We start from the raw sequence: 14,206 nt of genomic DNA on the forward strand, positions 1-14,206 counted from the left end.
GAAATAACCTTGATTTCATTTTTTTGTTTGCCCTGTGCCATCTTTTTCTTTGCCCATCTTCCTCCCCCTTCTTCATTCCTGACTATTTTTCTTTATTTCATATTTGTTCTCCTCTCTTTTCGCCTTTGTCAGCTCTTTTATTTGACCCTCTTTTTGGTTCTGTGACAGATGTAACTGAGGAGATCCAGCCTCCCCAGGCTGAGCAGGTGGGCCCACTTGTCGAAGGACCTGGTGCCAAGAGGGACCAGCGGCCATTCTTATTACCGAAATTAAACACCTCTCAGCAGGAAGCCATACAGAAGGCAAAGAAGTATGCCATGGAACAAAGTATCAAGAGTGTCTTGGTACGACAAACGATTGCACATCAACAACAGGTGAGCTAAAACAATATTTTCATTTTCCAACTCCATTATTTCTAATTTTGAAATTCTATAATTTCCTAAAAAAAAAATGAATCTGTATATAGTATTACATTTGTTAAAGAACATGTTCAATCAGTTTAAATGTGTTGTGCAACATTGTTTTTTAATCGACCCTGTTTCTAGTTGGGACAAATGGAAATATTCAATTACTTGATTTAATGAGATCACCAAAGTTCTTACACCAAGTTTATGGATATGTTTATATCAGCATTACAGATTTAACCAATTTTCAGCAAACTTCATTGATTGGATTTTATTATGTGACTATATCTTTTTTACATTTTTTGAACATTATTTTCTTTCAAACATTATTTTTATTTTTGCATTAAACAGCAATATTATAGCAAGTCTATAAAATAATTTTTGCTAATTATTTTCCTCTGGAGAAAAAACAAAATTTGAAAACTCCCTAGAATAAAGAAATAATTCTATCTTGCATTCCTTGGTTTTGCACAATAAAATTTCTAAATGTTAATTTTGATAATGTAATTCACCTTTTATTATATATATATATATAATGTATATGTAATATAAAGCTGAACGTCTGTGTGTGTGTGTCTGGCCACGAATAGTCTCCTATATGGTTGACTATTATAGAAAACTGATCACATATAATGATAGATGTATCGAGACACAGGAATGGGTATGTTTGATCTGGCATAATGATGATTCATTAAAATTGTGGGGTCTGTGTATGCGCCTGGTCCACAAAGTATGGAAATAAAAAATTTAAAAATTAAAAAAAAAAAAGTTTACAAGTGTTTTTGATATAGATGTACATAAGAATACTTTGATAAGTATGTTTTAACTTAAAAAGGGATGGTATAATAAAATTGTGAGGTCTGCATGCGCGCCTGGCCTCCAAAGAATGGAAATAGGCACAAACTTTAATAAAGACTTTTCATATCTATCTGCGTAAGTATACTTTGATAATTATGTTTCAGTTTGAAGAAATATGGTATAATAAAATTATGGAGTGTTCGTTCGCGCCTGACCTCCATAGAATGGAAATATATCACAAAGATTAACAAGGTTTTTTAATATAGATCCACAGAATATTTCTTTTTTTTTTTTTTTTTTTTTTTTTTTTTTTACATTTTCACCCCAAACAAGGCACATTGCCACTTTGATGTAGGAGGCTACTATTAGGGACACAGGCTACAGGGGTACTAGGTGGGGAGTTGGGCAGCAAGATGTCGGTTCACGTTACACTTGAACTTCTGCATGTCAGTACAGTTGGGGAAGCAGGAACCTGGCGGGGAGTTCCACAGTCTAGCGGTTCTGGGGAAGAAACTACTGGAGTAGAAGGCTCTCTTACATCTCGGGATCTCTAGTGTGAAGGGGTGGATTTGTACTGCTTGTCGAGTTTGAGGGGGTGCAAGTGCTTGCAGCTAGTCGGAACATACACCATTAAAGTACTTGTAGAACAGGCAGAGGGATGCTACATTGCGTTGACGGGACAGAGGCTGATGCTTGGATGATAGTTCAGGACCTATTAGGTTGGCGACTCTCTTTTGAACTTTATCTAGGAGTGAGACTAGTAGCAGATGCACTGACCCAAATATGACAACAATACTCCATAGATGGGTGAATGGTGGCCTTCCTTATAGAGGTACAGGATACTTTCGGACGTTAGTAGCTTTCTAGCACGAAAGAGAGAACCTACCTTTTTCGCAGCGGTCCTGACAATGCTCTCAATGTAATTTTTCCAACTCCTGTTTCCTGTGAACATTAGGCCGAGGAGTTTAAAAGATGTGCTTTCAGATAAAGAGTCTTTGACCATTGCTATTGGTGGTAGAGAAGGTTTCTTGTAGTTATTGAAGGAAACAAGTTTAGTCTTGGCAGCATTGAATGTGACCATCCATTTTTGTCCCCATTCCACTACAGATTGGAGGTCATTCTCTAGTGTTTCTGCCATTTCTTTAGATATGTTTTCTTGTTGTGTCTGTTATAGAGCGTAGTGTCATCAACATATATACCCATCTCACAGACAATTTTGTCAGGGAGGTTATTTCTGTATATTGGGAATAATAGAGGGCCAAGGATAGACCCCTGAGGCACTCCCGCATTTATAACATATTGGTTTGATGTACGGCCATCGAGGACAACCTGGATTTTTCTCTTATCTAAGAAGGATTTAATTATGTTAAGTATTCTTCCAGTGATACCATATGATCTGATTTTCCTGAGAAGACCTTCATGCCATACCCTGTCAAAAGCCTTAGATATATCTAGAGCTACCGCTCTACCCTCCCCAGCTTTGTCAAGTGAATGGTATATACGCTCAGAGATTAGTTAGAATGTCTGCTGTGGAACAGGCTTGCCTAAATCCATATTGTTGGTCGGTAAGAAGTTTAGCATCTGTAAGGTCATGGACTAGAGCTTTGTTAATTATGGACTCAAATATTTTGGCAAAAAGTGGGAGGAGGCTAATGGGGTGGTAATTTGCTGGGTCAGTTCTTTCGCCAGAATTCTTGAAAGCTGTTACCACAGAAGCAGTTTTCCAGCAGGCAGGAAAGCAAGATTCATTAAGGCATTTGTTGTAAAGTTTGGAGAGGATTGGAGCTACTTCGGCTGAGCACTTTTTTAATAGCACAGCCAGGATGAGATCAGGTTCACATGCTTTTGCAGTGTCAAGATTTTTTATAATGGCATGCACCTGAGAAGGGGTGATTTTCAGATCGTCAAGTGTGGCGTCTGTCCACAAAGGAAAAAGGAAAGCAAACCGACTGGCAAGCTTGTTAGTCTTCTCAGTTGCTGAGCAAACAACTTCATGATTGTTGGATAGTGGGGGAATTGTTCATTGCCTATTATTTACTACACTGTTGTAGATTTTCCAGAAGTCACGGGTTCCTAATTTCTGAGCTTCGATGCATTTTTTGGTGGTTTCAGTAAATTCTCTCTTAGCTGTCGCTATTTCTTTCTTACAGTTACTTTTGGCTTCTATATACTTCTGTCTGTTTGAACTGGATTTATGTTGATTAAATCTGTGGTACGTGTGCTGCCTTTGCGCGATGGCAGCTGCACATGTGGAAGTAAACCATTGGGGAGAGTGGGGATTGCTATAAAATTTCCGCGTGGGGACATGTGCTTCAATTGCTGTTTTGAACTATTCAGTTGTCTCATTTGCGCACTGTTCAGCAGGAAGTGAAAAGATATTTCGCCATGGGGCGTCTCTAATGAAATCCCTGATGGCTTCCCAGTTGGCCTTTTTATAATATCTCGTTGTTTTGAGCAATGGCTCTTCCATTTTGGCTCTAGAGTTTAGGGTGATTGTTGCAATATTTTGGGTGTATAATGGGGTATGATCCCACACAGTCGGGCAATTCTGTTTATAAACGATGCTGCTAGGAACTGACGAATCGAATTAATTCAAGTTCTGCTACCAACCAATCAGAAACCAGAATTGCTCCATAAATATTAAACCTTTTCTGTAGCAATTTTGCATGTTTTTTCCGTCTCGACACGGTAAGAATATTTTGCTCTGTGGAACTGTCTACTGCAAACCAGCCACCTCTCAGGACTTGTGTGTAACAACGAACCATCGGAAACTGTTCTGAAACTAAACATGGCTTACACTTCTAGAGTGATTTTAACTATCACTACATGATCAGTATTTCCAAGTGGGCTGTGAGCGTTCATAACACAGTCATCAGGAACTGGTCAGAAACAGATCTAAAAGTGATGCGTGTTGCTCTTGCTGGTCAAGGAAACGGGTTGGAAACGTAACCGTCTGTGATAGGGAATGATATAGAGAAGCTATGTGCTGTGGTACCAGCTGCGTCTGTGTAATTAGAGAATCCAAGCCAGTTACTGTGGTGGACATTGAAGTCACCAAATACATGAACTTGTGCGCTAGTGTCGAGGGAAAATGCTGTGATAAGTGTTTCAGTATGAACAGATATGGTATAAGAAATTATGGGGTTTATCTATTTTATTTTTACTTTCATCATATTTTGCTTTGGTTTTGATACCCCCAAATTTGAAGCTATCTCTTTACAACCCTTCCTTTTCATAACCTATCATACTTTCGTAAATCAGAGTCCATTTTCTGTAGGCTGTTTTTGAACCTAGTCAATGACTGGTATTTTGCTAGTATATATATATATTATATACATACAGGGTGATCCCCCCCTCCCCCCAAACAAAAAACAAAAGCTAAATGGAGACCATCTAGAACATATGCTGTAGAACGGAGGAAAAAAAGCCAAAGACTCTTGTGTTTTGATGTGATGTTTTGAATATAATAAACTAGTTATGACCAAAGTTTCATTTCATTCGGATAAAACACTAAGAAACAGGGCCTAATTATAGTTGGGGCCAGTTTTTTTTTGGGGGGGGGGGGGGTCACCCTGTATAATGGAAAAATCAAAACTTTTTGTAGAATCAGAAAAATTGGAGGCTAATTTCCGATTCTGAAACGATTCTTTAAAAAAGACTTTCTTTGACACTAAGAATTTAAATAAACATACTTATTTATTAGTAGATTATTCGTTTACAATGTAAAAATAATAGCCAAACACTGCAGGAATCCTATTCCTAAATTCAAATTTATGACTTTTTTATTGCTGAACTATGGTAAGCAAAGTAAATATTTTGAAGTTCACTTGCTTATTCTTTAATCACATTTATTTTAATATCTACTTGTTAAGTGCCTATATGATTCCCCTCAGCCACTTTACACTAAACGATTTAAACCGCCGAACAAGTTGCTTCTTATATCTTTGGCGACATTCAGAGCTTGTCGTTGTCTGATGACTGCTTTGGCCCCAGTTAAAAATATGTATGAAAATGTTCCAACGAATTTATCAAAATATCAAATAGAACACATTGAGGGAAAACATTTAGAAGTTTGTCAAATAAAAAAAATGTATATCTACATTTAAAACTAAACCTCCTTCCTAAAAGATGATATTTTACATTTTTAGGTGATTTTGTGTGAATACACTAAAAAAAACAATTTTTTTTTTAGAACTTAGTTATTGGGGATATAAATTTTACTTAAAATATTCCCCATTTCTGGACGTACTAACTGTTAAGGCAGTTAACTATTTTTTTTTACTGCTAATTGAACGGTAAAATCATAATTAATTGCTTTATTGGTCCCCCGATTTATCGGAGAGGGACCTATGTTTTCAGTGGTGTGTGTCCGTTATTCTGGATGATTGCTAGATAACTGTCCAGTTTTTCTTGAAATTTTGCCACAAATTGTATTTCATTAAATAGATGTGCACAGTAAAAAAAATGTTTGTGCGAAAATTCCCGTTGCATCCCCAGGAGGTAAAAAATGCTCCAAAATGGCCAAAAATTATGTTTTGTCCCATAACTTTTGATTCATCGATTAGATTTTTCTGAAACTTGGCCAAAATGTGGAGCCCATTGTTGTTAATATAAATCCAGTATAGGTGACCCTGGCAAAATTCTGGTTTGCGTACCTGGGGACTTTTTGTGGCTCTTTTTTCATATTTCTATACAAAAACTTGATATGTCTGACTATATAATGGTTTTTCATGGTAGTCAACTAAAATATAGTGTTAAGGCCTGAAACTGCACAGTTATCCATTTTTACTGGGATTCGGCATCCCCAGGGGCTCAAGAGGTTAAAAATGCCCCAAAATGGCACTTTTTGCCCCATAGCATTTAATCCATCCATTAGATTTTCCTGAAACTTGGCCAGAATGTGGAAACCATTGTTCCTTAATATAAATTCAGTATGGGTGACCCTGGCAAAATTCTGGTTCGCGTCTCTCTGGAACTTTTAGGGCTAAAAAACATGCCTTTTTGGAGCTCTTTTTTTATATTACTCAAAAACTTCTTTATGGTGGTTTTCCATGGTGCTGAATTCAAATATACATGTTTTAAGGTGTAAAGCTGCACCGTTTGTCCATTTTTTTATTGGGATTCGGCATTCCCAGAAGGTCAAAAGGGGTCACAAATTGCAAAAAAATGACACCTCATAACTTTCGCCCATCCATTAGATTTTTCTGAAACTTGGCAAAAATGTGGAGGCAACGTTGGCCCTTCAAACTTCTCATATTCCTCATTTCTTCATAATTTTTGTGGCGTCATCTCACCTGCAGCATCAGAGGTGGATCACGCATACACAGCTTGTTTTTTGTATTACCACCTGGTATTATGATTAGTAATAGGAAGTAGATGAATCTTTTATGACTTAACAATGACACAAAGGTTGATCAGGAACATTGATATGGTTAAGATTTAAAAGAAACAAAATTGGTTACTTGTCCTTAAAATGTTGTCTGGTGGGGGGGAAAAAAAATGACTGTTTTACATTAAATTTATATATGGAACTGATTTTTTTTCTTTTTACCACTAAGTTTTTCGGGTTGTTTACATGTAATCACTTAAAAATGGAAAATCGTGTTTTTCTTTTTGGTAAAGTAGCTATAATAACACCTTATTTTCTTTAACAACAAAAAGTTGAGTTTAAATAAAATAAAATATGTATTATATACGTTTGAAGCCAAAGCAACGCATTATTACAAAATAAACAGACATTTATTTTGTTTGAAATTTATGTTAACCAAACGCACCGTTCCCAGATTTAAAAAAACTACCGTAAAAACAACAAACGGACTTATACTTCTGATGCGTTGTTTTGGCTTCAAACGTATATAATACAAATTTTATTTTATTCAAACTCAACCAGCGCTTCTAAGAAACAAAAATCTTAACATGAATCCCGCGTGACCAAATGCACCGTTCCGAGATTTAAAAAAAAACTACCATAAAAACAACAAACGGACTTATACTTTCTGATTCTCTACTCCAACAACAACATGTCGAAAAAAGAAAAGAAAGACATACTGAAGATGAAGGTTTCCTTCGAAATATATTTATGAATTTCAATATAGATTTCAAACAAAATAAATGTCTGTTTATTTTGTAATAATGCGTTGTTTTGGCTTCAAATGTATATATGTATTTTATTTTATATTAAGATGTATTTGTGTTATATACTCCTTCCCCATTAAGAGTAAATTTATGTTTTCAAAAATATATGCAAACATTGGAGTTTTACAGTAATTTAGAACTGTATAAAAAAAATCTAATTAATTATTTAAAAATTTTTAAAGAACCAGAATGGAATTGGGAATTTGGAAGAGAGTCTATAATTATATTGTAATCGGGGAAAAATTTTGGAATCGTTTCATCTCTAATGGTATGTATACTTGCTAAAATACCAAATCCGTATGGCCTTCAAAAGTTAGAGGATAAATGATTTATCTGTAGTAAAAATTCTGATTTTCAGTAATCCAGAATTGTCATAAAATATGCTTAAATATATTTTAATTTATGCAGATTTCATATAGCCAACTCTATTGTAGCTAAGATGCAACATGTAGCTGTGATTTCAAAAAGTTAAAAAAAAAAAAAAAAATAACTTGGGTGCCATCAACTAGAAGCAAAATAAAAACATTTTTTCTCCAGCCTTATCCATTACCATATGATCTAAATCCATACTCCAAAATTGCAAAAAATAACGTTGTTTACATATATTTGCACATACACATAAGTAAAAGGTTTAATCGACTTTTGCCAAGGTCAACGTTTTTTTTTTTTTTTTTTTTTTTTTAAATTTTGACCCGTTAGCTATTTTTACCAACTAAAAAAGTAAATTGAATTTGTTCCACAGATCCAAATTCTCTATATATTAAGTCTTAAGTCTGTAGACCAAAACTTCAGAAAGGAGTTTCTCTGTGCACACACACATAATCACATATATATGTGTTCATGTGCTACGCAATTATATACAATGTAGAAAATAGGCATACATAGAATTGATTGTAATAGTTAAACAAAACCAATCATCCAATAAGAAAACATAACAAAATGAATAATTAAATTTCATTTTTCAAAAAACATGCAAATTAGTTAACATTTATTTAGTGATTTGCATATCCATGACAGAAGTTTGTTTTTAATAATTTTTTTCAATAGAAAAAGTAGGCTCTTAATGTAAGTGCGACCAGAAACTCAATTTTATATAGATATAGATTATACTTCACAAAGTTTTTCTTTTTAAAACTAACTTCTATTCCAAGTTTGGATTATGTTAAGCATGCCTGAAGTGATGACACTGAAAACAGATTGAAGGAAAACCCTGAAAGAGAATGGGACTGCCCTTACACTGGAATGGAAAGAAAGAATTTATTCTTTGATGACAAAATAAAGAATTGATTTTTGAGACTTTAATTATGAATAAATGATCGTCTCTCACAATCAGTTTTTGGCAACATGAATGGAACACTTAATCACATTAATTATATTCATTTCTCATTTTTGATTTTCTTTGAATGAAATCAGCTTTATTTGGGAAGTGGCCCTGATTCAAGTGATGTCATGTTTCATTGATGGTCACACAGTGCAAACTGACTTCTTACGTTTATGTGTGATGGAAAAATGAAAGAAAGATTCACATTAGGACAGATTGTTTAGAAGTTTGTAACTTTGCATGAAAGTGCAAAAGGATTTTGGATTTCACATTGATGATGAAACATAAGCGGATGGGGAGGAAACTTTGCTCTTTCATCTTTCGATTTATCAAATTTAAATGTAGAAAGAAAAGTGATTTTGATACATATAAGGTATAAGATGAAGTAGGAAAAAGGTCTTAGCTTTTATTGAAAAAAAAACCCCCCTAAATTTTATCAAACTGATGAAGTCTTATATATAAAGTCCCACACATGACTGCAACAATATAAACAGATTAAACTTTAGAAAAATTATCAATGAAAATAATTTACTTTTGCCTTACAGAGGTGCCCAAACACATCAGCCTGTTTAACGGAAATCACCTGGCCATTCATTTAAGCATAAATGATGCTTTGGAGAGTATGTGATAACAATTGTAGTAGTGATCATTAACGTTAGGACAACAGCATATTCTTTTCATCATTTTGACTCTCGAGTGTGTATCCATTGATATCTTCTATGCTTTTATAGTGATGTGGTTCTCTGTTGATTAACTGTGTCGGATATATACTCAAGAGTCAAAACAATAAGAATATTCTGTTGTCGTAGCTCTAGTGATCATATTCCAATCTTACTTAGAAGCATACAACCCTATTATATATAAAAAAAACCTACTTTGGAACTAACAGCAAACTAGGAAATGTTTAAAGATATATATAAAGAAAGCCATAGAAACAAACTATGACAGAAATAGTAATTACAATAGCGATAGATTGTTGTATAAATTCCACACCAAACTATCTAAAACAAAAAAAAAATTCTGATTTACTATGAACAATATTATTGTTTTTTGGTCACAAAAATGATAGGATTTTGTATGTATAAAATTGGATAAATGTGGTATTTAAAAAAATTTTTTACGAATTAACCTTCCTCCTTATTTTTATTTTTTAATGTTTTCTAACTTGTCTTTTCCGTAGACATTTTAAGTTATTATTCTTTTAATCTCTTTGATTGAAACAAGTTTTTATTTTTTTATTTTATTTATTTTTTTACAGCAAATGGCTAACTTCCAGAATACAATTCAGAGACAACAGGCTTTAGCTCTTATGTGCAGGTAAACTTTTTTCTCTTTGTTGAGGTGTTTTCCTGGTATGTGTCAGGTAGCAGCTGCCAGGGATGGTTGGGTTGGGTTGCTACACTTACTGACACTGACTGGCTCGGGGATGGTATCCTTCTCACTTGTCAAACCTTGCTAGAGAGAATCAGATTAATTATTGATAACCTGACTTGTAGAGTTAATGTCAATCTAGCATTTATATTATTGTGCTTGGCTGCTCAATAGATGGTCTTTTAATGAACTGGAGTACTATTAGTCTTCTGCAGTTTCAAAACAGTTTTCTTTTAAACACCCTCAATAGCTTTGCTATCCAAACATATTTTCTCCACATTAGTTCTCATCCATTTTTATTGTCTTATATTTTTTGCACACAAACTCATTATCATCTCTTAATTTTATATTAGTTTTTTTTTTCTTCTTTTATAAAAACTTTAAAAATGTTTTAATAAAAACTGTTTAAAAAAATTGTTAGGAAATGACTAAGTGGATTAAGATATGTTTAAACCTTAATTTTTAATCACTTTAAAAAAAAAAAAATAAATAAAAATTAAAAACAAACTTGCTCGATTGTGCTTTAATTTCCTTTTCTTTTCATTTAGGATTTACGTTGGCAGTATCAACTTTGAAATTAAAGAGGATACTATCAAACAAGCATTTTTGCCATTTGGTCCCATCAAGAGCGTAAACCTGTCGTGGGACCCTGTAACAAATAAACATAAAGGTTTTGCATTTATTGAGTATGAAGTTCCCGAAGCTGCTCAGTTAGCGTTAGAGCAGATGAATGGAGTGATGATCGGAGGACGGAACATCAAAGTAAGTAAACCTTCACCTCTTCTCGCTTTATTCTGCCTTTGTGTTATCGTGTAAAGCTCAAGAAGTAATCAATTAATGATAACGAAAGAATATTAAAAAAAAACGTTTGATAAAAACTTAAAACCATGTAAATGTTATGAACAAATACAAAAATATAAACAAAGTAAAAAAAAAAAAAAACTAAAAGTTTAATATTTCTTAACATGACTACAAAATTAATCGCATATATCTGGTGATGTAAAGATGTCCTTTATTGTAAACGAGCAGGTCTATCCAGTATTGCTTGGAGCTTTTCTCCCTTTCCTGTCCTCTCCCCCCATCCTTTTCTTCTTTATCATTCAGCCCATTCCTCTCTCTGAACCCACACACATGCTTTTATAGATTCCTCGGGGAATGAGTCGGCATAAGAGAATTAACTCCTTGAAAAAATCAGTTACTTCCCTTTACTTAGTGGCTGGAAAACTGACCAAAATAAAATCCTCAAACATGCTGACAACTTGGCATTGGCAGTCGTATCATAAATATTTTTACCTCCCAGTTATTGGAGGTTAAAACAAATCAAATTTGGCATGATTATCATAGTAGTCCCCAATGTCAGTTGATTGTGTGTGTTACCCATATAGAAATTTGCTGCTACTCTGCTTTCAGTGTGTTGAATTAGACTTATTTGTATATCATTAGGTATTGATTTAAAATTGTTTTAATCTTTTTAGGTGGGCCGACCCAGCAACATGCCACAGGCACAGCCTATCATTGAGCAACTGGCTCAAGAAGCCAAGAACTTTAATCGCATTTATATTGCGTCCATTCACCAGGATCTCACAGAAATGGATATTCAGAGGTGAGTCTACAACCTAACCTAATGTTTTCAATAATAGAAACCTGCAGAAGCAATATTAGCTCAACAAGTGTGTGAAGGCACTACTTATAAATTAGTTGAAAGTATTCCGATGAAACAAGAGGGTGTTTTTTAATGTTTGCATTCAATGTGTTGCTGTATGGCACTCCCAGAATTGAAGACCTATTATTCCATTTGGAGAATAAAATGAAAGTGCTGTAGTATCAAAATCTCTGACTGCTCCCTGTGGCATCTTTCTACAAAAAAATTAAGCATAAGCACTCTACTCTGTTTTAAGATTTTGTAATCTGTTAATTTGGTCATTTGAACCATAGGCGTGCTTTGATCCCTCATTGTACGAAGATTGTAGCTTCTGATAGTTGAAAAAGAGCACCAACATAAGACTTGCGAAAAGCTAATCGGAGATTTATTATATAACAAACTATACCTGAAATTATTATTTCAGAGAGATGTTTTGAAATAGGCTGCCAAAATGTCCAATATTTTGTGACTAATAAAACCAGATGATCGAAGACTTTTTTTTTTGTCTTGCTCAAATAGTTTTGAAAATGTACTACAAATGTCTTATTTGTTTAAAATTTAGCCATTAAGAAAAAATAAACTGCTTTTAGCAGTTTCCGTCTCACTTTATTTCAAACAACCATCTATTGTATAAAACAAAATATTGTGCAATCTTTTTGCGGACTGTTATTCTCATCTTCATACTTGTCTTAGCGTGCTTTGGCACCTTATCCTCTGGCCTTCTTCAGGTGATCGACCACGACGGGGTAGGAATGCTTAATCTTGTAACTTATTCCCGGTAATTACTGCCTTCTATGGTTGTTGTCTTACCAGGTTTTGGCCAACTAATTCTCTGACCTGCTTGGGTAGGATTGAAATTGCTATCTTCACACAATGCTTCCCTGAAACTGTAAATTTAAAATGTAAAAGACTCTATGCTTCTTATTCACTGTGCCACGATCTCTGAAGGGCAATCAAGATGGGATTTTATGGTCTTATAAATCCAATTTTATGGTCTTCTATTGTTAGGTTCTTACTGAAACCTATTTTTTATTTTTGGAATTCTTTGAGATGAGGTTTCATAATGCACAAATTATGAAACCTCATCTCAAAGGATTCCATAAAAAAAAAAATGATTATAATAAAATATTGAGTACTTTGAAACACTTGTTTACTTTTTACTAAGGCAATGTGCGTGTGTCTGTAAAGATTCGTTAGCAATAATCCATTCTGCCAATTTTTCTTATTGAAAACCTATAAGATGTTTGAAACTGATTTTATTAATCTAACAAGATAAGAATTTAATGGCATCAACTTTGTTACCCTTAAATATTTATTTTACCAAATGTAAAAACATTTCTACAGATTTTGTTTTTCTTGACTTGATGATTTTTGATTTATAAGCCAGCAGTGTTTGTGTTTTAGCTTTCAATTTTTTAAAATATTGAAAACAAACACAAATATATTAATCTTTTGAAGTTATTAAGAGTTTAATCTGTAAATTTTACTTTCAGTGTCTTTGAAGCATTTGGTAAAATTTTAACCTGCAAATTATCCCAAGATGCAGCTAAGCCTGGCAAACACAAGTACGTCTTTTTTCTTCTTTTTCTTATTTAATTCTTTTTTTTTTTTCTTTTTTTTATTTCCACTATTAACCAGGAAGGACTCATATTTTTGTTGCAGTCTATTTGTCTTCTGATTTTCTCAAAATTGGTTCATATTTTTTTTTTATGGCCATGAGTGCAGAATACTCATCTTAAAGTAGGTAAATATTACAATATTATTGTAAATATATAAAAGTATATTCAATATTACTGATGGTATTACTTTCACTAATGAAACATGCTCCCTCCAGTTGCATAGTTTTGTCTGCCTGGGAGGATGATAATAGAACAGATACTACACTACTACACTTCTCAACTTTGGTTGTCATCCTAATGTGCAAAAATTGCAATCTTGCCAAATATTTAAAAATTGATTCATAATCTCAACCAACAATTATGACCAGTAATTATTTACTTGATTCAACTACAAATGATCAAAAGATAAACTATGGCTTTTTCACACTGAGAAGATGATATTGGGTAAAAATTGAAAATTTTTCTCAAATGTAGAAAAATCCCATCGGTTTTTGGTCTTCCGACAATAGGAGGGGTGGACCTGTAAATTCACACTTGTCCGCACTTTTCTCAATAACTACATCATGGAATTTTTTGAAATTTCGCTCAAACACTAAACATGATATAAGTAAAAAAAGTAACAGAACGGATTTTGTGGGGAAAACTCTGGTTGCCTCACTAGGGGGTGCCTTTCGGGTTAAAATGGTTAAAATTGACACTTTTGTGCTTATTAAAAAAAAATTGATGCCTTGGATTTTTATAAAACTTTTTGAAAAGTTGTAACTGATTTTTATATAATTTAGTTTGTCTATATTTCACGATAACTCTTGGATGTGCCCCAGGGGCTCTTTTTAAGGCTAATAAAAACACTCCATTTTTGGAACTATTTTATTATATTTGTCTAAAATTTTCTGTGTATGTCTATTTAGCAGTTTTG

General features: G+C 33.7%; 1 protein-coding gene across 3 annotated transcripts in view; it reads left to right on the top strand.

Annotated features, from left to right (window-relative positions):
* LOC145283685 (poly(U)-binding-splicing factor PUF60-like) overlaps window positions 1-14,206 on the top strand; it is a 74,837-nt gene that overhangs the window by 44,130 nt on the left and 16,501 nt on the right. For all 3 annotated transcript variants that reach the window (XM_080132710.1, XM_080132711.1, XM_080132712.1), the window contains 5 exons: window positions 169-374; window positions 9,917-9,975; window positions 10,578-10,791; window positions 11,505-11,632; window positions 13,165-13,236. In XM_080132710.1, coding sequence (XP_079988836.1) covers window positions 169-374; window positions 9,917-9,975; window positions 10,578-10,791; window positions 11,505-11,632; window positions 13,165-13,236 — 679 coding nt within the window. The remainder of the gene's footprint in view (window positions 1-168; window positions 375-9,916; window positions 9,976-10,577; window positions 10,792-11,504; window positions 11,633-13,164; window positions 13,237-14,206) is intronic.

The sequence above is a fragment of the Euprymna scolopes genome, chromosome 8 (genome assembly GCF_053919585.1).
Source record: "Euprymna scolopes isolate OS-2025 chromosome 8, ASM5391958v1, whole genome shotgun sequence".
NCBI classification, from domain to species: domain Eukaryota; kingdom Metazoa; phylum Mollusca; class Cephalopoda; order Sepiida; family Sepiolidae; genus Euprymna; species Euprymna scolopes.